Source organism: Pavona decussata, unplaced genomic scaffold (assembly GCF_977016875.1).
Source record: "Pavona decussata unplaced genomic scaffold, jaPavDecu1.1 SCAFFOLD_9, whole genome shotgun sequence".
Taxonomy (NCBI): Eukaryota; Metazoa; Cnidaria; class Anthozoa; order Scleractinia; family Agariciidae; genus Pavona; species Pavona decussata.
The window spans coordinates 2,947,940-2,973,039 of NW_028145432.1; the positions used below are offsets into that span (position 1 = coordinate 2,947,940).

The 25,100-nt window shown below is 40.0% G+C and overlaps 1 protein-coding gene across 10 annotated transcripts; it reads right to left on the reverse strand.

Moving 5' to 3' along the window:
- Nucleotides 1-428: 428 nt before the first annotated feature.
- Nucleotides 429-24,751, reverse strand: LOC146488563 (discoidin domain-containing receptor 2-like). 10 transcript variants are annotated; one of them, XM_085118365.1, is made up of 10 exons: nt 24,571-24,751; nt 21,796-21,837; nt 9,364-9,473; nt 6,259-6,425; nt 5,754-5,927; nt 4,146-4,293; nt 3,277-3,822; nt 2,784-2,891; nt 2,023-2,382; nt 429-1,775 (listed from the first exon to the last, which is right to left on the reverse strand). In XM_085118365.1, exons 3-10 carry the CDS (start codon nt 9,458-9,460, stop codon nt 1,660-1,662), a joined length of 1,716 nt encoding a protein of 571 aa, XP_084974491.1. In that variant the 5' UTR covers nt 9,461-9,473; nt 21,796-21,837; nt 24,571-24,751; the 3' UTR covers nt 429-1,659. The 10 variants fall into 10 exon arrangements, with proteins under 10 accessions (XP_084974491.1, XP_084974506.1, XP_084974498.1 ...); XM_085118380.1 differs by having other exon boundaries at nt 24,567-24,751; XM_085118372.1 differs by lacking the exon at nt 24,571-24,751 and adding an exon at nt 22,705-22,722.
- Nucleotides 24,752-25,100: the final 349 nt, after the last annotated feature.

The following is a 25,100-nucleotide window of genomic DNA, read 5'->3' on the forward strand; positions in this document are numbered from 1 at the left end:
GGCTAATGAGCATGGTGTTTATTCTGACTTTGATCTGTCATCATTTGTGCTCAAAAACTATGAAATGGAAAGGGCAGGAGTTCTACACTGACGCTATGGCTGAATTTCCCAGAAATCTGTTCGGGTGTGAACGAGGCAACGTGAGATACGCAAGACTGGCTCTGATAAAATGGCTGAAGTATAGCCCTCGGAAAGCGTTGAGAGGAAAACGGCCAGTCAGATACCAAGATCTGACCTTAAGGTTTGCTGTAAATGTAGACTTTTCATTTTTGAAAAAAAATTATTTGGATTAAAAGACAGCTTCAACGAACATAGACGCTCTTTTGGGCACTTTAATCTCAAGAAGGTATTTGACATACCCCCTAGACCATATGAGACAGAACCCTGTCGTAGTGGTACCTCTACTTAAACTGAGATTCAGCCATGTATATATATGAACATTTATTCATTTTTTCTTCCGTGTGGTACGGTCTGTGGTACGTTTTGACGTTAAGCATGCGCACGTGTTACAACGGTATAATGACAGAACGATGACCCGTGGTCAAACGACCTGTGGTCTTGGAGGTACCTTATTTCATTCTTACAATTTTTATTGCCGTTTTCCCGAAAACGATAGCTCCTTTAATGGATTGTTGACATTGTTAAGGAAATGCGTCTGTATACCGAAAAAAAAAATTAGCTTAGCGACACCTGGGGCATTCGTTTTCCATATAAGGTCAAACTACGGTATATGAGCTGATAACCTTGATTTAGTGAACCATTCAGAACGCTAGAAATGCAATAACCGAGGCTGAGAATTTAATAATCACTGATACACATTAAGTACCAGAAAAACTCCTTGATCTATATTTTCCGATGTTCCTTAATTGAAGCAATAAACCATGCTTTAGTAAACAACAACCTTATCCCCCTTTTTTAAGTAATTTACATTAATGAAAACGGGATAAACTACAAGATCTATTTACGGACTCATGCAAAGCGACTCTAAATACGGGTAATTCCGTGGAAACTGTCGTGCTAAGGGAGAACTCCAACTTAACCTACATATATTTCATCAACCGCTTTACTTGACATAAATAGCCTTCAACACATTTAAAAATTTCTGAAAATTTTACTGGTTTCTAGTGAAGTAGACATTTCCAAAAAAAAACGTAACAGTTCCTAATATAGGACCCCATAATCTCAAACGTTTCTTCTGATAATAAGCTCCCTTCGTAGTAAGCCTATCAAGATTTTTAAGGTTAGTTGTTTTAAGCTGTTAGCTTGGTTTCAACTGTTTCTATTATCAAACACAACCAATTTTGAAACTTTTATGGTATAGTTCGCAGAAACGCCCCATTCATCGTTAACCATAGCTAACTACATATGTTAAACTAACGCGGCTACAATTAAATGTTATATCTGCGAAAGTATTTTCATGTTTTGCCAGCTTTTTGACAAGTCTAGAACACCAGACGAGTCAAACCTGACATTTTGGAGCAGTTCGAACAAAACTTTTCCGCGCGGAAAAACTCGCAGAAAATTGCCAAAACAGCCAATTCTACCGAATTTTAGTGTCGTTACAAAAATAGCAGAAGTCTTTTTTCACTGGCAGGCATTATGTCAGTAGGACGAGTGAAACCTAATGTTATGTAGAAAGCGTCGTGGAGAGGAATTTTTTTAATCTTCACTGCTCTCGCTGACTTTTCTCATTTCTGCGAGGACTGCGGCTTTTTCTTCTTCCAGGGACATCTCCCTAGATTGAGGGCGGAGGTTTCTGGCAGCGTTTTCATCAGCTGAAAAAAAAAAAGAGAATGATTGTTTCTTATGTATTGCGTTTTCATCAGCGATTTAATTCAGCAGAGAGGGCTGACTTTTAGACTGTTAAAGTACAAATAAAATTACTGTTTAGTAGCTTTCTCGGGAACAATTTTTTTTAAAAGTACAATCTCATTAGACATGGGACAAAATTAACAGACAGCGAGCAGAAAATAGTGTTTCTTAAAATTATAGACCTTTGGTTAAACGACAAGCGTGGCTCACCTTTTAGTAGTTCATCTCTTAGTCCCATGTTTCTGGCGTTATTCAAGTTGCTTTTCTGAAACATCAAATCCATATCGTCCTCTTCTTCGTCCTCTTCATCCTTTTCCAACATCTTCAGCTTTTCAAAACGCATCGCAGGACCAGGATCATTCCGGCGGTTCAGTGAATTTTTCTTGCTGGGGTTTATGACTCTGACTGGTAGGTGGCTTAACGGATTTTCGGCGCGCGTACGTCGCCGTTGGCGACGCCAGATTAACAAGGCCAGGAGGCACAACAGTAACGCACCTACCACTCCTGCGGCGAGACCAGCTATTAAGAATATATTCCAGCCCTCCTCCAAGCCAATGTCTTTACTAGATTCTGTGAAGAAAGAAATTTAAAAATTCTCTGAATAAGTATGCAAGACATGTTGACCGGCACAGAGATCGTTACGTTATTAGTAAACAATATCAATGACGCATAAGACTTGCCGTGGGAGCCGTAAAATGTACATGACAAGGTGTTGCCATTACCCTCTGCATCGCAACTCTTCAAATCAAGAAATAACATCTGGAAAAAGTTAGGGTTGGGTCGTGACGAATGTTTCGTTTTTGCTTAGCCGGGGCTTCACTTCTTCAGATTCTTGCTGCATTATCGTGAGAAAAAAGAAAAAAAAAGTTTTCCTTTGTTGGTGGGTGAGAAACATGATTACCGATTACTTTAACCACTGTGTGCAAAGGACAAAAACATGGACCTCGAAAAAAGAAGCTGTCTGCACTCACCATCCACATTTATCTCGTTTGTTGTTTCAATGACAGTCACGCTACCGTTGGCCGTGGTGGGAGAAACGTTTGTTCCTGTATCTGATTCATCTCCAGGAGATGTCTCCACTATCGAGCAAAGAATAAGGAAAAAAATCGGTCATCAGGCTCACTGACAAGATCTACCGACAGAAATACAGTTTGACCACACGACGGGCTGTAACTGACTGACTGACTGACTGACTGACTGACTGACGGAGTGACTGGATAACATACTTACCAACCGACCAAATGACACCGACACACAGGACTGCCAACTGAGTTATCTACTGACTCACTGACCAGCCGTTTCACCGAATGATTGACAGCGTGATCGACCGACCGACTGCTTGCCGATTGACCATCTGACCAATCTGCCGACTGGCTGCCTGATTGACTAACTGACTGACTGACTGACAGACAGACTGACTGACAGACTAACAGATTGGCCCGCTGAGCGACTAGAATCACGCACCTGATTCAAATTCCACTTCACTGATCAGCACCCACCAGCCATAGTATTGAAAATCGCACGTCACATCCTTACCGACGTGTCCTTCAAGGTTAACCACAATCCAAAATGCCCTGTTACACATGGCCGTCCTCTTGGCCATGCTGGGTTCATAAATAGTCTTCCAAGCAAAATACTCGCCGTCTTTCGAAAAAGAAAGCACAACCTTACTAAACAGCATCTTCTCATGCAGACCTGGCAAGTTCAGGATATGGAAACGTACACTGGAAAACCGACGAAGCGAGGAAAATTCAAAGGTAACAGTTGGTTCAGTGGTCACGGTGTCCTGCCAGCCAATCCAGTCAATCCAGTCTGGATTACCCGTGTCATTCCAGTCAGCAAAGTGGCCTATTACTCCATCCGCTAGTTGACCCAGTCCATCGTAAAGCACACCAACCTTCGCTCCGAAGGCGAGTCTTGTGCCGTCGTAGCCTTTATCTCGCAATGACGACCACCCAGGTTTGTTCGCTCGGAGATTTCCTTGGGATATTCGGTACGAGATTAAACCATCTAAAAAGTAATTCGTTAAAAAAACGGAAGGTTAAATCGTATACAAAGTAGGCAGAGATATAACCCAAGCACTGCTGGAGCACAACATCGTTTTGATAACAAACTAGGGACTAAAATAACTATTTCCGGGGTCACAATTCACACCACTGGTCCTCGAGTTCAATGTGCAATGCCCCTGCTTGGTCTACGCGCTTGCTTCCCTAATTATCAATAACCCAAAACAAAACAAAGAAAAAACAACAGCAATAATGAAGTTCTGACAGTATTTCGTTGCTGATTTCCCCTCTATTTTTCACAATTTTAGCTAATTGCCCATTGCTTACCGTGCTTAGTCCAAGGGCAACCATGCACTTCCATCTTCAGACACCATCTGTCTCCAACTCCATCATCAATCACAAGTCGAATGTAGCGAGCGATGCGAGGAGTCAGTAAGCGATGCTTGTAAAGTCTAGAGCTGTTGGACTTTATTACCTATGGTAACAAAAATTACCTGTGTAAGTATTTACTAGGCCGTTGCACATAGCCCTTCTCTCCACTCCTCCAGTGTCATTTTATTATTTTATTGCCCAATGATTCGCGGGTACTTCATTTCCTATAGAGAAAGACACAAGACACTCCATAGCGGGCAGGACAAAAGAATGGACACCCAAGGTAGAACCGTGGCAGATCCAAAAAGGAGTGCGTTTCTTTTTAAAAATCCAAATCGGATGTTTTTAGTTTAAATCCAAAGCCAAACAGATTTTTGTTCTAAAAATCCAACAGGGGATTATGAGTCCATATTATCCACGCCGGAGAAGGAATCACATTCAAAACTGGATACCTTGGATAGACTCACGGCTTCTTTGCTACGAAACCGAAAAGAATACGTACAGCAAGCGGTAACTTATGTATTCTTGCAAGACGTATTGCCAAATCGTCTGCAAAATAAGGTGGTATCACATTTGTGATTTGTGAAGTAAATTTGATTTCTAACCTTTACCCTAATATTTTGCAAAAATGCTAAAAAAAGAGTTGATGTTTATCGGCACCTTTTACTCTCTATGAAAGATTAAAAACATACATAGCGTTGTTGGTAGCCGGCGTGCAGACGTCTCATATTTGCACTTCCTTTTTCCGAGTGCAACAAAGGAAATAGAAGACGTTTGCACCCAGGCTACGTTGTAGGCTGCAATTTTTGATTTTTCACTGTGACACCGCTGTCCTCGAGGTTTAGTTTTAGGAAATAATTCATTTTCAGATCATTGTTTATTTTGGTACATTTTCATATTTTGATACGTTTAGATGTTACGGACCAAAACCAGAAACTCCTTGCACAATGAACTAAGAACCGCTGCAACCGTCAGAAAATTTGTGTCAAAAATTAGTAGTGTTTAATTTGACAGCTGTAACTACCACCTATGTAGTGGTTAAAATTCTTACGGACCTGAAAATACTTAAAAAAAAACTTATAGCTGATTTAGTTTTTAAGATCATTTTATAATTTATCTTAATACAAATCACATAGTACTTCATTAGTCCTATTTTACAATAATTATGTAAATACAGCAATTACTTTTTCTTTTAGCTGGTTTAATTAATATTATTTTGTACCTCGATACGTGTATGTATGAATGGATGTATGTGCAGAAGACCTTTAAGACTCTTGAGAAAAAAAGAAAGCAGCCTGCAGCTGGGGAAACAATATTAAAATCAGACCTAACTACAACTATGGGTTGATCAAGTATCATTTTATGTTTATGGTTTTGTATGGGCTCTTACTGGCTTACTATATGTACGATCCTAACGTTTTTGTTACGTGGTGTGTGCGTGACGGGATGTGGAAAAAAGGGTGTTAATACTTTCGGATTCTCGCAGTAAAAAATATGTAAGAAGAAGTAATGGAAGAAGCAGAAGAAGAGAAAAGAAACGGCATAATACAGTTGGAATCTTACCGTAACGGAGACGTCGTTCCTATGGTAACGCCTCCACTTCATGTCTCGTTCGCGCTTGTAGGCCAGGAAATATTGCGACACGTACATAATGCTGTAGTTTCCAGTGGACTCGTTTTTTACCCGAACTCTGTCCGTGGATAAAGCGGTAACACGCATGTTCTGTCCTAGGTCGAGCTGTGTAATTCAAACGAAAAGAAAACTTTGATTTTTACGTACAGTTCAGGGATAGTATTGACCATGAATCGTAAGTTCATCCTCTTACTTCTTGGTGAGACGAAAATATGTCATATCATTAACGACTCAAGACTTTTCCCCTTTCACACAGACTCCTAAGATGACATTGCATTTAAGACCTTTTTATGTGGGATTAAAAATTGGCTCAAGGCGCAGCGACGAGGACTCAGCTGGCATTGCCGTTTCTTCTGTTTATGTAAGAAACTGTTCGAAAAGGTTACTTATAGCCAGAATTCCAGTTTTATATAAGCAAATATTGGACCAGACTGACCTGTATGAATGCTCTTTTGTTCTTTCTTTTTGGTGAAGAGCACCATCCTACAGTGTCAGCAGTGTTGCTGAGGCGCGCCAGATGAGGACCGAACTTATCGGGGTCTGCTGTAGAAGAGGCGCTCCATCTATCATCTGGAATTGACAAGGCCAGGGGTGAATCACATTCTGCGGAGAAATACGTTACCAGTAAGCTTACGAGCTTAGGTTTTGTTATAAAGAAAGGAAAGGAAAGGAAGTCGCTGGGTGCGAATTGTCTGCTATAAGTGTTTAAGGTTTTTAATTGTAAAGCTCTTTTGCATAACGACACAAACATCGACTAGAGATTGTAGCTGGAAAGTAACATTGATAAAGCCTTTTCGAATGACTTCTTCTTGGGAGAAGAATGCCTTTTAATTATCAACAGATTTGTTGGGGAAATGGATAATTTCGGCCCAGCACAATTTTCATTTATTAGATTGGAGATTCGCAGTTCTCCCAGCCACACCTTTGTTTTTGTTTATATGCGAGAGTTTGGCTATTATATTTAACTCGGAGCATGTCAAAATGATGAAATCACTGTGAAACTACTAAAGATAATGAAACATACTTTTAGGAACACAACTTACAGTAAAGCAATAAGATTTCGCAGCATCATGCAATATCAGTCATTTGGCGCGCGGCGACTGGGTACTAAAATGGCGCGAGTGCGCGCAGTTTACTAACTGATACGTGAATTTTCATTATGCTGGCGCGCGAAATTAAACAAGGCCAATCAGTAAGCCTAAAAAGTAAGGCTATCATAACGAGTTTTCCACGGTGAATTTTCTGAAAATTGGCTCATTGCTAGGATTTAGCTGATATTTGTACTCGAAAATTATACATGGACAACTGCAATAAATGGCAAAAAGGAAAATCGCAGAAATTGACCAAACGTATGTACAGAATTTTTGTGACTTTACGAGGAGATACTTCGGAGTTTCTCTCTTCTTTACACAAAATAACGAAATTTTACCGCGCGAATTTCGGACATACCCGTTTTGAAACTAGCTAGGAGTGAAGGAATCAACAGATGTATCAGCTGCTGGTTGCCATGGAAACGGGATTTTCCAGTTGTAATGGTGTTTTTAGAAAAGCATAAGGACTTAGGTACTCGAAGCTATGTTTGAACACAGATATTTTCACGGGGCTGAAATAACCAGAACTATGTACAAAAATATACATCACTACCAGCAAAAACTGTAGAAATGTTAAAGAACCACCTTAAGAAATAATGATTCGATTTGAGATGTAGTGTTAACAAGGGCCTTCAATGGCAAATAATTCGTTTAAGCAATGAAGTGAGTACTTAGAAAATAATTCTAAAGATAGGTTTCTTTGATTCAGGTGCTCAGATTTCTGAAAAGTAGAGATGCTGACCATGAAGTACTGGACGCATTTGATAGTAAAAAGGTAGATAGGAAACCACTTTATCATTACTTGCATTATCAAAGCAGCAAATCTAAAATGGTTGCCGAATGAAACCCCAAAAATATGCGGACACAACTTATCGCAAGACATAGCATTATTCGGTCGCGAAAAGGCTATCCTTAGCCACTTGACTATTCTTCTGGTAAAAGGTTAAGGTCTTTAAGATTCGGCAGATGAACTTCGCACAGTTTGTGCGATTCCTTTATGGCCCTGAATTTTCTGGCTTTTGATGGTAACGCAAAACAACTCAATTATATTGGAAAACTGAAAACAGCGAGCGGCGAATGTATGATAAACATGGTCACGTGGTCATTTCTGCCTTTCTGTCGTTTGCTGTAAACGTAATATTGTATGCTTCATGCGTGTTTGCTGGCATTCTAAGAGCATTTTCAATCATTAAAATGCCCGCAAATGTATCTTAGATGTCTGAAACATCGTCTTCCTGTTCTTCGCAACAAACGTCCACTGCAACTTCCACTTCATTTGCAGGAACTTGATTAAGATATGACGTTGTGTGACTAGCCTAAGGTAAAAAATATTAGACATCGGGTCGTCCAGCAAGCGTCTTCATTTGCAGAGGGACGAATACCATGGAGGTTCCAATGTTGTGCGACTCTTTCAACCGCCTCCTCCTTATTGCTCCTCTCGCGGCTTCGCCGCTCGTTTCGGCGTTTCTCCGCAGCCAAATCGTCGAGATCTCGTGCCGTATAATGGAGATCTCGGGTTACAACATGAGATCTCGTGTTGAAATAGAGATTTCACCTCCATTTGAAATACGTATTGTAACGGTTTTCTTCCACACTGAAGAAGGGTTATATATCCTAAACGTCTGCGTTTTGTTTTAAAACATTTCTGGTAGCTCTTGACATTTATTGTACATTAATATCTATCCTATATCCTACCACTTATACAATTACAAGTGCCACGTATCTCTAAAGGCTGGTTCTCATCAGGAGCATTTAAATGGGCTCCTGTTCTCATATAATAGCTACGATCGCTATGATCGCTGCAAAATGCGACCAGCGATCATATGAGAATCGCTCTGTTCGGTGATCATAGCGATCTCAATGATCGTAGCGCTCACAGCGATCACGATCGCTGACAAAGAAAAATTTCTATCTCGACGATCGTAGTGATCGGTGTTGCGCGATCGTAGCGATCATAGCGATCAAAACGTACCAATCGTAGCGACTGGAAATATCCCATAAGTCATTACAACATTGGACTTTGTATCCCACAATTCAACACAAAAATATAACTTCAGAAACATGTTAGCGATCGTGGCGATCATATGCGAATCAAAGCAATCGTTACGATCGTTATCATCGCTGAGATCGCTGGTCGCATTTTGCAGCGATCATAGCGATCGTAACGATCGTAACGATTATATGAGAACCAGCCTTAACGAACTTTCCGTTCAACGTGTTACTCATGTGTGTTATGATTGTACGTGTAAACATCCTTGTGCTTATACCTGTACTGATGCTTATGCTTGTGTCATATGTGAACCAACTATAAGTTGCCAGTGTCAGGTTTTTAAACACAAATCTTACACTGACGGACACTGGATTGGATGTAGCCTAAAGCAGGTCCGCTTGCACGCTGTTTCGATCTACCCAAAACCGAGTAAAAAAGGAAAAATCGAAGAGCAAAATACCTGCACGGTCGTCAGCGCCAACTGCCAAACTACTTGAAGAATACGCTATCAACAAAACGAGCTTGAAAATCTTTTCATCCATGCTGTTAGCTGTCATCAGATTTCTGAAACTGAGATAAAAGATTTTAAGTATTGTTGTAGGCTTATTGGTTTCTCTTTGTCTCGGCGAAAATACTTGCACAAATTCTTTGTTTGCTGGCAACTGCAAAGGAGTACAATGCCGGGCAGCGTGAATGAAATGATGTTCAATCTTAAAATCAACTCTAAAAAATGTCTGAATAATTTCTTGAAACTTCCCACGCCCAAGAAGGAGCATTTCCTCTCTTTATATTACAGCAATTATTCAAATCTCTTTAGACTACGTATATCGCAATTTTTATTTGATGGAAAGAGGAAGAAAACCTTTCTGGTCTTTAATGAGGTGTCAAATTTGTGAACCTCAGGTTTCGACTTGTCCACAATACATGTATCAAATCACGGGTGTCTTAAAGGATTCTCAACCAACAGCTACCACTTGCCTACGGTGGAGCTGGCGCTTAAAGGAGTGCTATGCACTCGCCTCGGCAGTAAAGGGTCTCGATGCGCGGGTTTACGCCCGCTTCTTGACCCGACGGCTATGCCATGCTGATGAGCCCCAATAAGGGCGAAACAGGTGTCCATGGCTGCCACTGCCCGGGTGATATGGTTGTGCGCATGCGTACGGTATTGGCCATACCACGGGGATGGTACGTGTGTCTCAGTGCTGATAAGTGTTGTTTAAGGGATTGACCCACTTACAAACGGCCATCGTTGTTATTATATGACCGAGAGTCACATGGGCTTGTTTTGTACATAGAAATGCAAACAAAATGCGCTATCTATCTGGTTCAGTAGCCCGTAAGTCTCTCTCTCCGTTCCCCCTCCCCCATGCAACCTACACCAAAGAGCCATTTATTTAACCATTTTTGCTAGCAATTGCTCCGCTTTCAATAGTCACGCTCTTATATAAGCTGAACTTTCGTTTTCTAACTTGCGAAATAATGGCAACCATATTTATACATGTAGTTCATATTGAATAATTAGTGCAATTACATGACTTAGGATACCACTACATTTTCCTGTGAAGTAATTTCGGTTTTACTAAATTATATCTGCCCTCATTTATATCATTGTTGTAACTGAGGTGTAAAATAGCTTCCAAATTTGTCTACAGCGTACTGGACAACTTTTCAAATGAAAAACATTCATTGAACGTGCTCCATCTGATTAATTTGAAATCTGGTAGCACGTTTTAGTGAGAAAATTCTGGGCGTTGAAAATGTAATGATTAAATTCCACAAAAGGTAATCCGAGGGCAAACTGATCCTCTCTTGAAATTCAATGCTAAAATGTTTGATAAGAATCTTATGAGATCTTTATGTTAACATTAAACGTTTGGCTATCTCTAAATTATGAAACTGGGAACGGAGGAATGGGAACGGGAAATCTCTAAAACGACAAATCTCTAAAAGCCGGCTCCATCTCTAGAAAAGTGATTTAAAAATTTGCCTGCGCCACAAGTGTCTGTATGTATCACAGCCGGCAGTTTCTTCTCTCATTCTACTGGTTTTCTAAATCTTTATACTGTGTAATGGGCTATTCATAAGTAGAGTTTTTGCTATGAGACCTTTCGCATTTACAGCGTTTGCCAACAATAATAATTAATTTTGACGGTTGTTGTTATTATCACTAGATATATAACATAAGAATAAATTGTTGTAGTTGTAACGCTTTATGGTTTAGAATTAAAGCAGATATCCCTTTGATGTTTTCATGTTTTTGTTGCGTTGTCTTATGATCTATCAACACTTGGTGCTGGCGAAAGAGTCACAGGTATGGGGGAGGGGGGATAGCAACATGGGCATAAAGCAAAAATACAAGCTAGCAACGACAGCAGCACGAGGGCAATATAACAAAAACTGCAAACACACTCGTTCTCGCTTCAGTTATCCTCACTGGAAATTTAGAGATTCTCTCTTTTAGAGATTCTGGCCTTAACAGATTCTCCCTTTTAAAGATGCTGGCCCTAAGAAATTCTCCCTTTAGAGAGTCCGGCTTTAAGGGATTCTCCTTTTAGAGATTCCGGCCTTAAGAGATTCCCCTTTAGAGATTCCGGCCTTAACAGATTCCCCCTTATAGACATTCCGGCCTTAACAGATTCCCCCTTATAGACATTCCGGCCTTAACAGATTCCCCCTTATAGACATTCCGGCCTTAAAAGATTCCCCTTTAGAGATTTCGGCCTTAGGAGATTCCCCCTTTAGAGATTCCGGCCTAAATAGATTCCCCCTCTAGAGATTCTGGCCTTAAGGGATTCCCCCTTTAGAGATTCCGGCCTGAAAAGATTCCCTTTTAAAAAATCGGGCCTTAGGAGATTTCCCTTTTAGAGATATTATTTCCAGCTCCGAAAGATTCCCGCTTTTCAAGATTCCGGCCCCATTTTAGAGATTCCTCGTTCCAAACTTGAGTGGATATTTTCACACCTGTTGTAGCTTCAATGGTGGTACCCGGACTAGAAGTCGAAGATGAAATTCCTGACCCTTTTGAAAACCTCAAGAAATCTATCATGTTGGAAAGGAGACAAGTATTCTACTTCTGCATTGTTTTGGCACAATAAATTAAAGTGTTGTTAAAAAATGTAGTCTGCTTAGTATATGCCAACTAAATCAACTTTATTCCTTTTTCATCAGATCTTAGCTTTCCACTTGTAGGCCAGCTGAAAACACACCCTGAACTGAATCGACTTTTCGTAAAACCAAAACTGTATTATCGTGGCATGATTGACGTTCGGTAATTACTCAAAACAGAATGAGATAACTAATCAAAACAGACTTCGATCGCTGATCACTTTCGTGACTGTCCATATTTTGGAAAAACATGTGCCAATTACTTGCCATTCACATTGTCGTCACCTCGAACCTACAGAGACCAGCTAAAAAATTGAAGAGTAACACACACAATTTCAACATGCAGGCAATAGCAGGCTACGCCTTTTTACTTATCCCCCGTAGATAACATAGCACTATATATATTATTCACAAAGTACTATGTTATCTTTAGGCTGGTATTGTTGCAAACAAATAAATTGCTTGGATTCTCAAAAGGTAAAGATACTTTGCTCTCTCTTTTTGGCCTTCCTCGCTGCAACTTTAATTGAAAGCTTGTGATTTGTACAGCTTAGTGATTTTTCAGTGATAAATAAATGTTTTCGTATACCTTACAACTGGCTGAATAATAGACCAGAGAATTAACTCTGCATGGTTAATCCTCTAATTGATCTGTCATCGATGTCCTCAGTGCTAGCGGCAAAGGATCGATTATACCCCTCACATTCACAATGCCGTAATTACTACCATGATCGATCACTCACGACTTTCTCCCGTCGCTAGAGCAACAGACGATCAAATTCGAAGGTCGTGGTTTCGATTCCCGCCAAGGTCAAAGATTTTTTTCTTTGCCTCTTGCAATCTCCCATTTCCTTACTAGGGCTAACGCTCAGTGGGAAATTCATGGGTTCGCTTTAACTGTAGGGTTAATTCTCTGATCTATCATTTGTGTCCATAGTGCTTGCGACCGTGACATTAACTCGCTGAATACCCGCCGTTCCTGAATGTCATGTTCTACCATCTAAAATGGACGTTAAGCCCCGGAGTTTTGCCTGAGATTGTTTAGGGCACCCAATTGACAACTTTTACGTAATCAAACTAGGCAAGGTGTTTAGCAACCCTACAAATGAAGCGTTTATCATACCTTGTGATACCAACCCTGATTCCGTGTGTGTTGAGCTTGAGAGTCGGAGTGTTTGCCTGAAACCGATTTTGTGTAAATCTATTTGCTGACAAGTAAGCGTCAACATGTCCGACTCCAAAGAATTTTCAACATACCCTACCAACCCTCCAATCAATTAAAACTGGATATTGCTTATTTAGTAACTCAAAACGTGACAAAGACATGTTGGAAAACGCTTTTAAATTCTATTCGGAACTAATTCGATTAACTTTGTGTTATTAACTTTCAACAAAAATCATTGGAAATATGCAGAATTGTTGATTTTATATAATTATGTGCCGACATACTAAGGGCATGCCTTTTGAGATTTCAAGTCTGAAGTCTGAATTTCAGAGGCTAGTTCTCAGACCTGACCTCTAAAATCCATAATACATGTATAGACGGCTGACTGATCCTATAAATGGCGAAGGAGGTGAAATACAAACAAAATGGCTAGAATAACTGAAATATATTAATGACAAATTTGCCCAATAATTCGGTTTGTAACACAAACTTTCCTCGGGAGCTGAACGGAAAATTAAGGTGAGAAACATAAAAGGATCATTGCAAATAAAGGTTTAAAAATAAAAATGCGTGACAATGATTGGTTGTTTAGGACCAAGTTACAAGTACAAGTGTGAGAAATGTCGTCACGTCTTACTCTATTGACAACTTTTACGTAATCAAACTAGGCAAGGTGTTTACCAACCCTACAAATGAAGCATTTATCATACCTTGTGATACCAACCCTAATTCCGTGTGTGTTGAGCTTGAGAGTCGGAGTGTTTGCCTGAAACCGATTTTGTGTAAACCTATTTGCTGACAAGTAAGCGTTAACATGTCCGACTCCAAAGAATTTTCAACATACCCTACCAACCCTCCAATCAATTAAAACTGGATATTGCTTATTTAGTAACTCAAAACGTGACAAAGACATGTTGGAAAACGCTTTTAAATTCTATTCGGAACTAATTCGATTAACTTTGTGTTATTAACTTTCAACAAAAATCATTGGAAATATGCAGAATTGTTGATTTTATATAATTATGTGCCGACATAAAGAGCATGCCTTTTGAGATTTCAAGTCTGAAGTCTGAATATGGGTATGGATTTCAGAGGCTAGTTCTCAGACCTGACCTCTAAAATCCATAATACATGTATAGACGGCTGACTGATCCTATAAATGGCGAAGGAGGTGAAATACAAACAAAATGGCTAGAACTGAACTGAAATATATCAATGACAAATTTGCCCGATAATTCGGTTTGTAACACAAACCTTCCTCGGGGGCTGAACGGAAAATTAAGGTGAGAAACGTAAAAGGATCATTGCAAATAAAGGTTTAAAAATAAAAATGCGTGACAATGTTGGTTGTTTAGGACCAAGTTACAAGTGTGAAAAATGTCGTCACGTCTTACTCTATTTATACCAAGAGCATGCAATGTTTTAGCTTTGTTGATTAAATAAGCTTCACGAGCCTTTCTAACTGAGTCTCGTTTGTTGCGTATAAGTTCAAGAAGCTGATGAAATTTTTAAGGTGTTCCTCTCCTCCTCTCCTCATGTAGTGTATTCTTTGACGCGCTCGTGTATTTTGCTTGTAAGGACCGAAGATTGTTTTTGGTGATACTTAGAGTCATTGAGCTGTCTTGTAATCTCAAAATCTCAAACTGGGCATATCTTTTCTGTCGTGACATACCTATACAGGGCTATACAGAAAAACACCTCCTCCCCCTACCCACTCCTCCCGGGAATGTTTTGTAAAACAGTGATCACTTCGAATCAACACAAAATATGAATAGACGTTCGTCACGCAATCTTCGTGACTCTCTGGAATCGCTTTGAATCGACGCCAAAACGACAAAAACAAAACAAAAAAAAGCACTCAAAACAGTTTTATTCAAACATCACTCCTTTTTTGCCTTCAGATAGCGAATGTTTTCTCCCCATACAAAACCTTACAATCCGCTATTACGTAACGGATTAATATCGTGAGGAACAAACCAGCATGTGCTTTTATGGCCATAGTTATCACACATTAGCATGCCTTCGGCGAACATCTTTTTAAGCGCTCCACTTATTTTCCTCAGCACAGCTTAGTACAACGCCTCAAGTTGGTTAGAACAAAAACAAACGTGAGGATAATAAAAGTCTCCCTCCCTCCCACCTCGAATCAGTCACTGCTGAATAACTTCGTTTGCCCTGGGGCTATTTGGAATTTTCTGGTTCAGGACAACGGGAAAAAGGAAAAAATAATCGATTATTTAAAGAATGGACCATCACCTTCACTGCATGGAGAAATCTTTTTGAAGCAGCCATCAGCAGCATAATTTGAAGTATGTTAATCCAGTTTCCATAACAAAACTGGAAGTTTTCCAAATGCCGTCAAACAGGGCTTGACTGTAGCCCTTGAGGGCGAGATTTCCGCTAAATAACCACTTCCTATCCCGATAATGCGCTTCATCAGCTCCCTATTGAACCCTTTCCTGTTCTTCTGCTAAATGATCTGTGTTGATTTTAAGTGCTACAACAGGTTGTGTTCAAAGCCTCTTGGCATGTGGTTGCCATTGTCATTACACTACCCACGACCTTGTGGGAATTGTTTACGTATGTTGGGAACAACATCAGAATCCCTGATACCGGAAACCACTGCACCCGATTCCAAGACTAATTTAAGAAACACTGATAAATAGCTTAATTTAAAAATAAGTTGACACGATTTAACTTGCCAATTTATAATATGATCATGAGCTACTAAGTATGAAATACGGTAGCAATGGAAACAGGTTGTTCCCAGTGACCGCAAGGAACCGTAAGAGATATTGTTAATAATTATTTTATCAACGACTTCTAAAAGTACTGACACAGTACCGGTAGAACATATGGAGTATTTGGCATCGACATAACAAACAGATTTGTTCCATCACTACCGATCGACTGTGGAAACATGCAACCAAAACCACTTCAACCGGCCAACGCAAAAAATGAAGGTTGGTTGTCCAAGAGGAACACCAGAGAAAACTCCAACATTTACTAACCTTGTAAGTGTGATATTCAAATCAGTTCCCAGGTACTCTTTCCACCTAACAGACTTGTAGAGGAAAAGCGGGTTTGTGTTGGTGTCCAGGCTAAGATATGTAAAACCCGACACTCGGCGATCAGCTTGTTGCAGAGCTTCCGGTGACCTGGGCTCAATGCCGCCAGGCCTCCACTGATGCTTATCGTAGTGTTTGTCGTTTGCCCGGGGTGGGGGGAGGGGTACTCCTCAGAACTTTTGGTGGGGGTATGCGGCTCGGTTCGTAAACCCTGACCCTATTTCAGACCTAACCTCTAAAATTCCTACCCATTTTTAAACTTGGTTTCTTGAATCCACATCTATTGCTGTAAAATCCATACCAATTTTCAGACTTTCAGACCAAAATAGTGAAAATGTTTATCTATGGGAGACTAAAACCGCTCAAATTTCAAAAACAATACCCTTTGGCATATTTGGGAGTACCTCCTCTCCCTGGGTTGTTTTTTTTAACAGCTGGAGTTTTTTTCCACTCTACTGACGTGCCCAGTTGAATTTCTTGCACAAGGTGGAAAAGGAGATCGACAGGTAGTGAGTACAGAGTTTGTATGTGTGGTAACCATTGATCATCGCGGCCATTTTGTTCCGCTGGATCATGGAGGAACCACACTATTACATCCCGGTGTTTAAGCTTTTCTTTCACAAAGAAAACAAAAAGAAGACTGTGAGCCAAATTAATCTATCCTGAAAGGTACTAAATATAGATCTCCGTGGCATTGTGCTCATGAATATGCTTCGGCTAAAGCTCACTGAACTAATTAATGTGTTCCACTGAATCTTGGTAATCCAGGCTAATCTCTCGCTTAAAAGATTGTCGTTTTTACTTAAGAACCACGTTAGAACATGTTTGATGTTTATAGAATAGAAAAGAATAGAAACTTTATTAACATGCCATTGCCTTATACGCTGGGAAAAACCCATACTAATTTGGAAATTTCTGAAAATTTGAAGGCTTTAGTTTATTCTTGTATTTGTTAAATATTCTGGTATTTATTTATTTATTTATTTATTTATTTATTTTGACAATATAACAGTGAGAGGGCAAGCTAAATTAAACACGTGGACTAAAAAAAGTCTCAGTGTGACCCAGCGGCGTGGCGCTATAACAATAGATCGGTTTATACCGCTTGCAAATATTTTCAACACCCTATTTTAATTGCCATTTGCCTTTCTCTACTCCACTGGTTTGCTTTTACTAAGATCGATTTGGCTGCCTAAGTGAGTGCACGAGCATGCCATGTCCAAGTCTACTCAGGTCGGTTTTGGGTCCATCATTGTGTGAGTTAATCTGCTCTTGCTGTTCCGTTTGTTGCTTTTGGCACAAGGGAACCGGAGAGGTTGTTATTTGACCTTGCACATGAAAAGTCAAGTGCATTTTATCTTTCTTCATTGGAGACTGTCCAGATTTTTCAAATGTTTGAATTGAATTAAAAAATGTACCGCAGGTGAATAGGCAGAGTTCAAGTAATCTTGCGAATCCCCGTTCAGTAATGTATCAGTCAATTTCAACTGTGCCCACCCCCCCCCCCTCCGGGCTGTAGTGGGGCATTTTCCCGCGCTGTCCATCCCCGGGGTTGGGCATTAGCCTTCCACCCAATTCCCCCGGGGTATTTGACCCTCGCACTTTTTTTCGCCTTACAGAATTGTCGCTTATTTTAATGACCAATTAACCGGCAAATACAGGAGGTTTCTTATTGAATACGCCTAGATAGGACATAAACGGGAAATAATACCTACAATTAGCTAGACTAAATTTGGTCTGAATTAGCTCAGATGTTTTTGTAAGTAAGATGAGAAACGAAGAAAGTAAAACACTTTTGAACCACAGCCCCAGGACATTTGAACAAATAGTCTGTCCCGGCCGTGGAGTATTTGCCAGTTTATTTAAAAAAAAAAAAAAGATCCCAGGGGTTCGGCCGGGGGAGGGGGGGAGGAGGGGGGTGATGCATAACGCCCTTGGCACTTCGTTGTATCTGGATCCCACTGTACTCCCGCTTTATAATAGTTAGATGTTTGGAAAAGCCATTTATCCTGCCGCCGAGTTACGTTAGTTAATTGGAATGAACTGTATTAAATTTAATTGAAAATAAATGACCGCAGATTTGAAATAGGTGTCATATAACATTTTTCCGGGCCGGTTCCTACTCACGTACGTAAGGTCAGTAAACAAAAATAGACAACTTGTACAGATTTATGCTTTTCCCTTTTTGAAGATATAACATGTGTATCGTTGATGTTGTATATTGTATGTACTTAGAAGTGGTACCTGTCAGTAGTCAGGCATGATTAGTTAGCCGGTCCTACCAAAGGATAACGATTACTCATTGATCAGCACTAAAAAAAGTAAACAATAACGGCTGATAAGAAATATGCTCTTTCCACTTGGCCTTCACACCAGTCAATCGGCCTTTCCCCAGCATAGGGCGAAGAGAAAAAATCGGCATGGGGAACGAGCCGACCCTGGTGTTTCTCGCCTCTGGCAGACCGAGCCCTATCGCCTACTTCACAGGCTAGTCTTATCAGTGCCGAGGTAACTTGATGAATTGTTTAAACCAGTGTCAAGGTCAAATGGGGAGAGTATAATGTGTCCATCTACTGCTGCGATTTCAACTCTGTGAACGTTCGCCTTTAGAGAGAAAAAAATACTTACGTTTTGATACCTGCCAGCAACTGACTCACAGAGCTTGCCACGCCGCCTACTGTTTGTTTGTTAGTGTGTTCCTTTGGCAGTATTAGTATTCATACACAGTTATTACTTACAACAGTTCCTCAAATGTGACGCATTTCAACATTCACAGGTTAGTAAATGCAATATTAATGAACTGGAAGCTGTCCAGGGTGACTTTAAATACTTTGTTCAATGAAACAAAGACAGGAAATAAAACTCATCTCGATTTACATGTCAAATCCGGAAGCCTGAAAAGGTGCTATTTGCTTGAATGACCTCGAGAATTGACTATTGAGTGTTAAAATAATAAGTTATTCTGTTTTCCTCTCCTTCCCTTTTGTTTGTTTTGTCTCCCTTTATTTTTATCTTTATTTGCTTTTCTTTTCTTTCTTTTCTTTTCATTTTAAAACGACAAGCAGCCAAACGTCCGAAAATTGCCATCTTTCCTTACCAGTTGATCAAATTTCACCGAGTAGAAACATTAATTTCAATTTTTTTTAAATCCTGGTCCCAAAATACAGGTGAAACTTAGGAATGTTTAATTGAAAGAAAACCTTTCATCTTCAAGACCAACGAAATGGAATATACACGGGAGCAGAACAAGATGAAACCTGACTCAAAGCTTTCGGAAAGATTGATTATGGCAAACTTTTCAACAGCAACTTGACCTTTGAAAGTTCTCCGCTGATAAGTTCGCACTTGTAGCCGGAAACTCCTCTCATAGCACCCTTCTTAATTACATACAACTGCGGTTTGACACAAGCCGAGTTTAGCAAACAAGATTTCATTTCCTTGGAATGGTGAATCTTTGCTTCTTGTACAAAAATCTGGATTTTGGTTTTTCGTGAACTATAGTATTCAAAGTACTACAGCCTGATTTTCTGTCGGAGCGGAACAGTTTTACCTCTCCGTTTCGTAGTTTGACCTAAACAGTTAAGCTATACAATAAATTTTCTATTTCTTCTCCGATCCATAAAAACGTTAAACTTAGAACTTAGCCAGTTACCGACCATTGTGACCGCACAAGCTTGGTCAATAACCCATATAAATCTATAAACTGTGACAATCAACTTCAAACATCCAAACTCGACGTCTAACAACACGACTGAATAAACTTCAAAATTCCGAATAAACTTCAAAATTTGAGAGTTCACCAAATTGTTATTTATCACTATCACTACTTATCGAGTCAGACAAGGTTACATTTAGGGCAGATAGTTTACAGGATTTTAAACACAATGCCTATATTGAAAAAAAATGTTGAAACGGCGAAACCCCTAATTCCGTTTTTTTGCAAATCATAGTTGAGTAATGTGGTGGTACTAACGGTACTTTAAACTCAGGCTACAGATTCTATTTTGTGTAAAATTTCAGGCACCGCGAATGCTAGGCAAGGTTCGTCAGAAGCAAACTACCGGACCTTGAAAAAGTAATGCTAGAGATAAAACTCTAAAAACTCGCCGTCGCTTCCAGAACTCCGCTGTTTTACCACACTCCGTTGAAAGGTTTCGTAAATGTACATTACATGAAAAAGCTAAGCGATATCTTTATCCAAATAGCGGTCTAAGGAGCAATGGTATTATTGTCTAGACTCTAATTCTTTGAACACAGACCTAAAAGAACAAGCAACATGTTCTGGTTAAAATTGCTTTAAATAAGTGGAAGTGTCGGAAATATGCCTTCTTATCTGGTTGATGAAGCTGTAACAACATCAACTGAAAGTCAGTCAAAACAAGAAAACAGGGGTGGAATTAATATTCCGACTCAGCTGCATGCGTTTTGTTCTTCCCCCGGGGGGGGGGGGGGATACTACCAAAAAAATTGGATAGGGGTGTGCGGCCCGCTTCCCAAAACCCGTACCCTATTTATGACTAAAATCTGCGATTTTCCCTACCCTATTTATGACCTGACCTTTAAATCAATACCCTGTTTCAGACCTGCCTTATAATTATTTTCCTAGTCCAGGCCAATGTTAAAGGCGTGACAAGCCGTTGCGGCACGTACACAGTTGCCGTAAACATCATGATGAAGAAGTAGCTTCTAAAAAACGAATTCAAGACTAGAGTGCAAAAATCGATACCCTATTTATTACCAAAATGGCTAAAATCGATACCATATTTATGACCAAAACGGCTGAAAAACCATACCCTTTGGCGCCGCACATACCTATATAGCCCATATAAGGGAGTACCCCCCCCCCCCCCCGAGTGTTCTTCTCAATTTTAAATCACAAGTTCGCCACCATACGTCGTTTGACACGCGATGCAAGATAGAACCAACAGTAAAGTCCTGAACAGCGGTCACACGAATGCAAGCGAAGAAATGAAAACTTTCCTTCAAAAAAAGAAAAAAAAATTCGTGTACGCCCTCGCCCCTTATGTGTTCCCATAGGCTGCGTTCGTTTTGGTCGGCACCAAGGAAGCAAGGGCGATCGGCTGGCCTTAGACGCAGGCTTGCTCTGGGGAAGAGGTGTACGTACACACGACCCAAAAAGTGCGGTTTCCGTTGAATGCAATCTTATTCGATCGTGTCTCAACGTTTCGCTTGGCTAGCCTTTTGCTTTTATAACCCTATCTTTGCTATTTCATTAACTACAAGTAGCTTCAACCCGTGGGGGAACAGAGAGCATCACAGACTGAATTGTGACGTTTATTATCTAGAATCGTGTATCACAATGTCAACAATCTGTTGCCTTGCTTTTGTGGATTTTACGTTCTGCGTGAAAGGGCTTGGTCAAAACGTGTGAAAGTATCATGTCAAAGTTTTGGGAAAGACTTTCAGTATCTCATTGAACTGACGTATCGGCTGTGTTAACTCATTGCTGTTATCTGATATAATCAACTTAATAAGTAGTTACATCTGGTAGCTCTCGGGAGATGGATGGATTTAAAAAGACAAAATAACTTACCTCGGTCGCTCAATCAACTGTCTTTTAAGGTAGCCGGCAGTTCTGTAAGTTGAGAAAAAAGAGGAAAAGTTACAACAGAGTCCATGACGCTTTCCTCTCTTCCTCGAACTTAGCTTTGTATTGTATTAAGATGACCTTAGATGGCACAGCAACTGATATAAACTGGTAATTTGCTTACAGCAGTCCTCTTGAACAAGTATTGTTATTCCTTCATAAGGGAAAAGGGAAATTGCACTCTAATGTTTACATACTCGAGTGTACGTGCCACACGCCGAACATCTCAACCACGAATGAATCCCCGGATATTACGTCCGCTTCACTTTGAGAAACATCCTGTCTGAACTAACGCTTGTTTGCACGTAGCGTGGGATATATATACAGCAAGCTGCGAATGGTGTCATTTTACGAAAAGTGCTTTTAAAGTGTTCATCATCATATGATCTGTCCAAATTTTTTTAAAAGGTGGCGGATGAAAAGTTAAGCCTTTTTAGTGAAACGACACCAAATCACGAGTTTTATTGCCCCGAGAAGGATTATAATGGTACAAAAGAGAGCAGAGAGAAGAAAAGAGGAGAGGGGAAAAAGGACTATGCAAACCTCTGATCTTTTTATTGGAAATTTTGGAGATTAAGGGACGACAAAATAAGCATTCGCACCGTACTGTCAATTCCAGTTTGTAATAAACTGTTTACCATGACAGCCACTGTGGTACTTGTTTGAAAATTCCATTCATTCAGAGGGGATCACTTGAGCCCCGAACGAAAGAAAAGCAGTGTACAACCAATTTCGTCCAGAAAAGTAGCATTTGTTAAAGGATATCCTGGCCTCCAGAAGTAGCACAGAAATAAACCAGTTTACACAAGTGCCAAACCGCAGGCTCTTCATGGATGACCCCCGCACCTGACCTACGTAGAAAGTGCGCATTCAAATGGAGTTGTTGATTTAGATCTGCATCGTACGGTTCACAAGAGGTTCGAGAACTGTGAAAAGCACTGAAATGCAATAACTGTTTTGACTCCGTTAACTAACTGAAAAAATTGCTATGTTTTTTTTAAAATAAAGTATATCCGAGTATTCTAGTGACGTGCTGTTTCCTTGCGAGTAGTCACGTGCCTGGTAATGATCAGTCACGTGCATAAACTATTTCGTGATTTTGCCCTCCAAATCGCTCTCTGGTCTCTGTCAAACGAGCTGCCACGATTGAAGGCCTGGTAACATCCTGTTTTCTTTAATACCGTAAGGCTATAATTGCCACTTTCCAAAAGCGTTCAGTGTTCTATGACCAATTTAAAGGGGAAGTATCATGGGGTTTTTGATATCTTTTGTTAAAATGATGAAATAAGACCTTCAATCAGCTGCCAAATAATTCTAGAATGACGAGAGGAAAGAACTCAACTCAGTTCTTGAAAGGAACAACTCGTGATCTGTTGGGTCTGTTCTAGCACATTTTGGAAACAAATATGCGAGAACTTGAAAAACATTATAGCCTAGCATTTTTCAAGTTTCAATCCATACCGGCTTACTCTGTGTCTGGCTAGATGCATCGACAGTTTTATTGCACTGAGTGATAATTTATAACAAACTTGTTTCTGCCGACAGACAAACATTTTGGGTTTGAAATGACAGCAACTTCCCCTTTTAGTCAGAAAACAATGGAGAGAAACTGAAATGAAATGGAAGGTGTGACTGACAGCGATTGACTTGTTAGGATCTATCTTCAGGTCAAGCATCATAGCAGAGCTGGAAACCTTCCAAGGTCTTCTTGTAGTTCCTCTTCCTTGAGACGCCAACACAAACACGCGTCCACTCCCATCTGATATACTTGATTGCATTACATCCTTTTGGCCGAATTTATATGGCTGCTCTGTGCGGATGATAAATTTATACTTATTTTGAAATGCTGTTTAACTTTTTTTAGTTTCTTTTTTTACATTCTGCAACAAACATGTCGCGAGGAGTCACATTTTAAATTCTTCACTTGTTAACGCTTTAGGCTTATTGCAAGTTAGTTAAAAAAAAACAACAACAACAACAACAACAAAAACCAAAAAAAAAAAAAACAATTAAAAAAAAATCCGATTAACTCGCATGACCAGACCGTTTAGGGACTTATAACTGGTTGGAATTAACATGGACTCCAACTAAAATGTGTTAACATGATGTAAAAATCCTGTATTACGTATAAAATGTTCACACTGACTTTAAAATATAAAATGGACGTTTCAGTTGATGCTACAACCTTCTTCAGCGTGAGGATGGTTCGAATGGGTTTATGTGCGACTTGAAATCTGTGGCGTACGGTAGAATAAATGGACCTGATAGTCCGCGGTATGGGCATTTGTTTCACGTTCTGTTTTGGATTGATGAAAATGGGAAGGGTAATTGTTGGCGGATAAGGCTGATGCTGTACTTATAGTGAGTCTCTTTTTCAAACTCATCCCGAACATAATTTTCCATATTAACCAAGAAGAGGGACAGCTCAGCGCAGCCGAGATTTTAATTACTGTATGTAACAAACATGAGATGCATAACCTTATAGCTAAAACGGAAACAACAGAGTCACCCTTGGACATACGATTACTTTACCAAAAGAAAGCGATCCCTCCCAAGTTAAGGTTGGCCGTCAGTTTCCCTCAAAACACTCTTTTGATTGAGAAGGGGAGCAGAGACCGAGTAAGACCATGTGCTCCTCTGAAGCAACCAAACTGCTTCAGATATATGGCGAATTCTAAACACGCGATAACTTCTTTATAGTAGAGGAATAAACTTACTTACATAACTGCTGTGATCCGTGCCAACCTCTCCTCTGTATATCAGGAGGAAATGAAAGAAAACGAAGTAGTTTACATCCTTCTATGATCCCTGGTTAATCAGCTCAGTGAAGTAATACTTCTCGAACGTTAATTGATAATCCGCGGGATATGACAACAATACGACTGAGAAAAGGGAAGCGGAACCTTCAGGACCGTTTGTTTACAGGCAGTCCAAGCTTGCGTCACTAGAGATCGTGTAATAATTGACCTTTTAGAGCAAGCGGTATTGGGTTACAGGCAGCTGTTGAGAATTTAAACTCGGTATAAAATAAAATACTGTCGATTGAGATTCTGAAGCTTAAATAACGCTAAATTTAACTTTCATTCAATAAAATGAATAAAACTGAGTCACCTCCGGTGTATTCTTGCGCGTTTGGGGATTATTTTACCGTTTCGGGCATTCTCTAAAATCACTGTGAACAGTGATTTTATAGAATGCCCGAAACGGTAAAATAATCCCCAAACGCGCAAGAATACACCGGAGGTGACTCA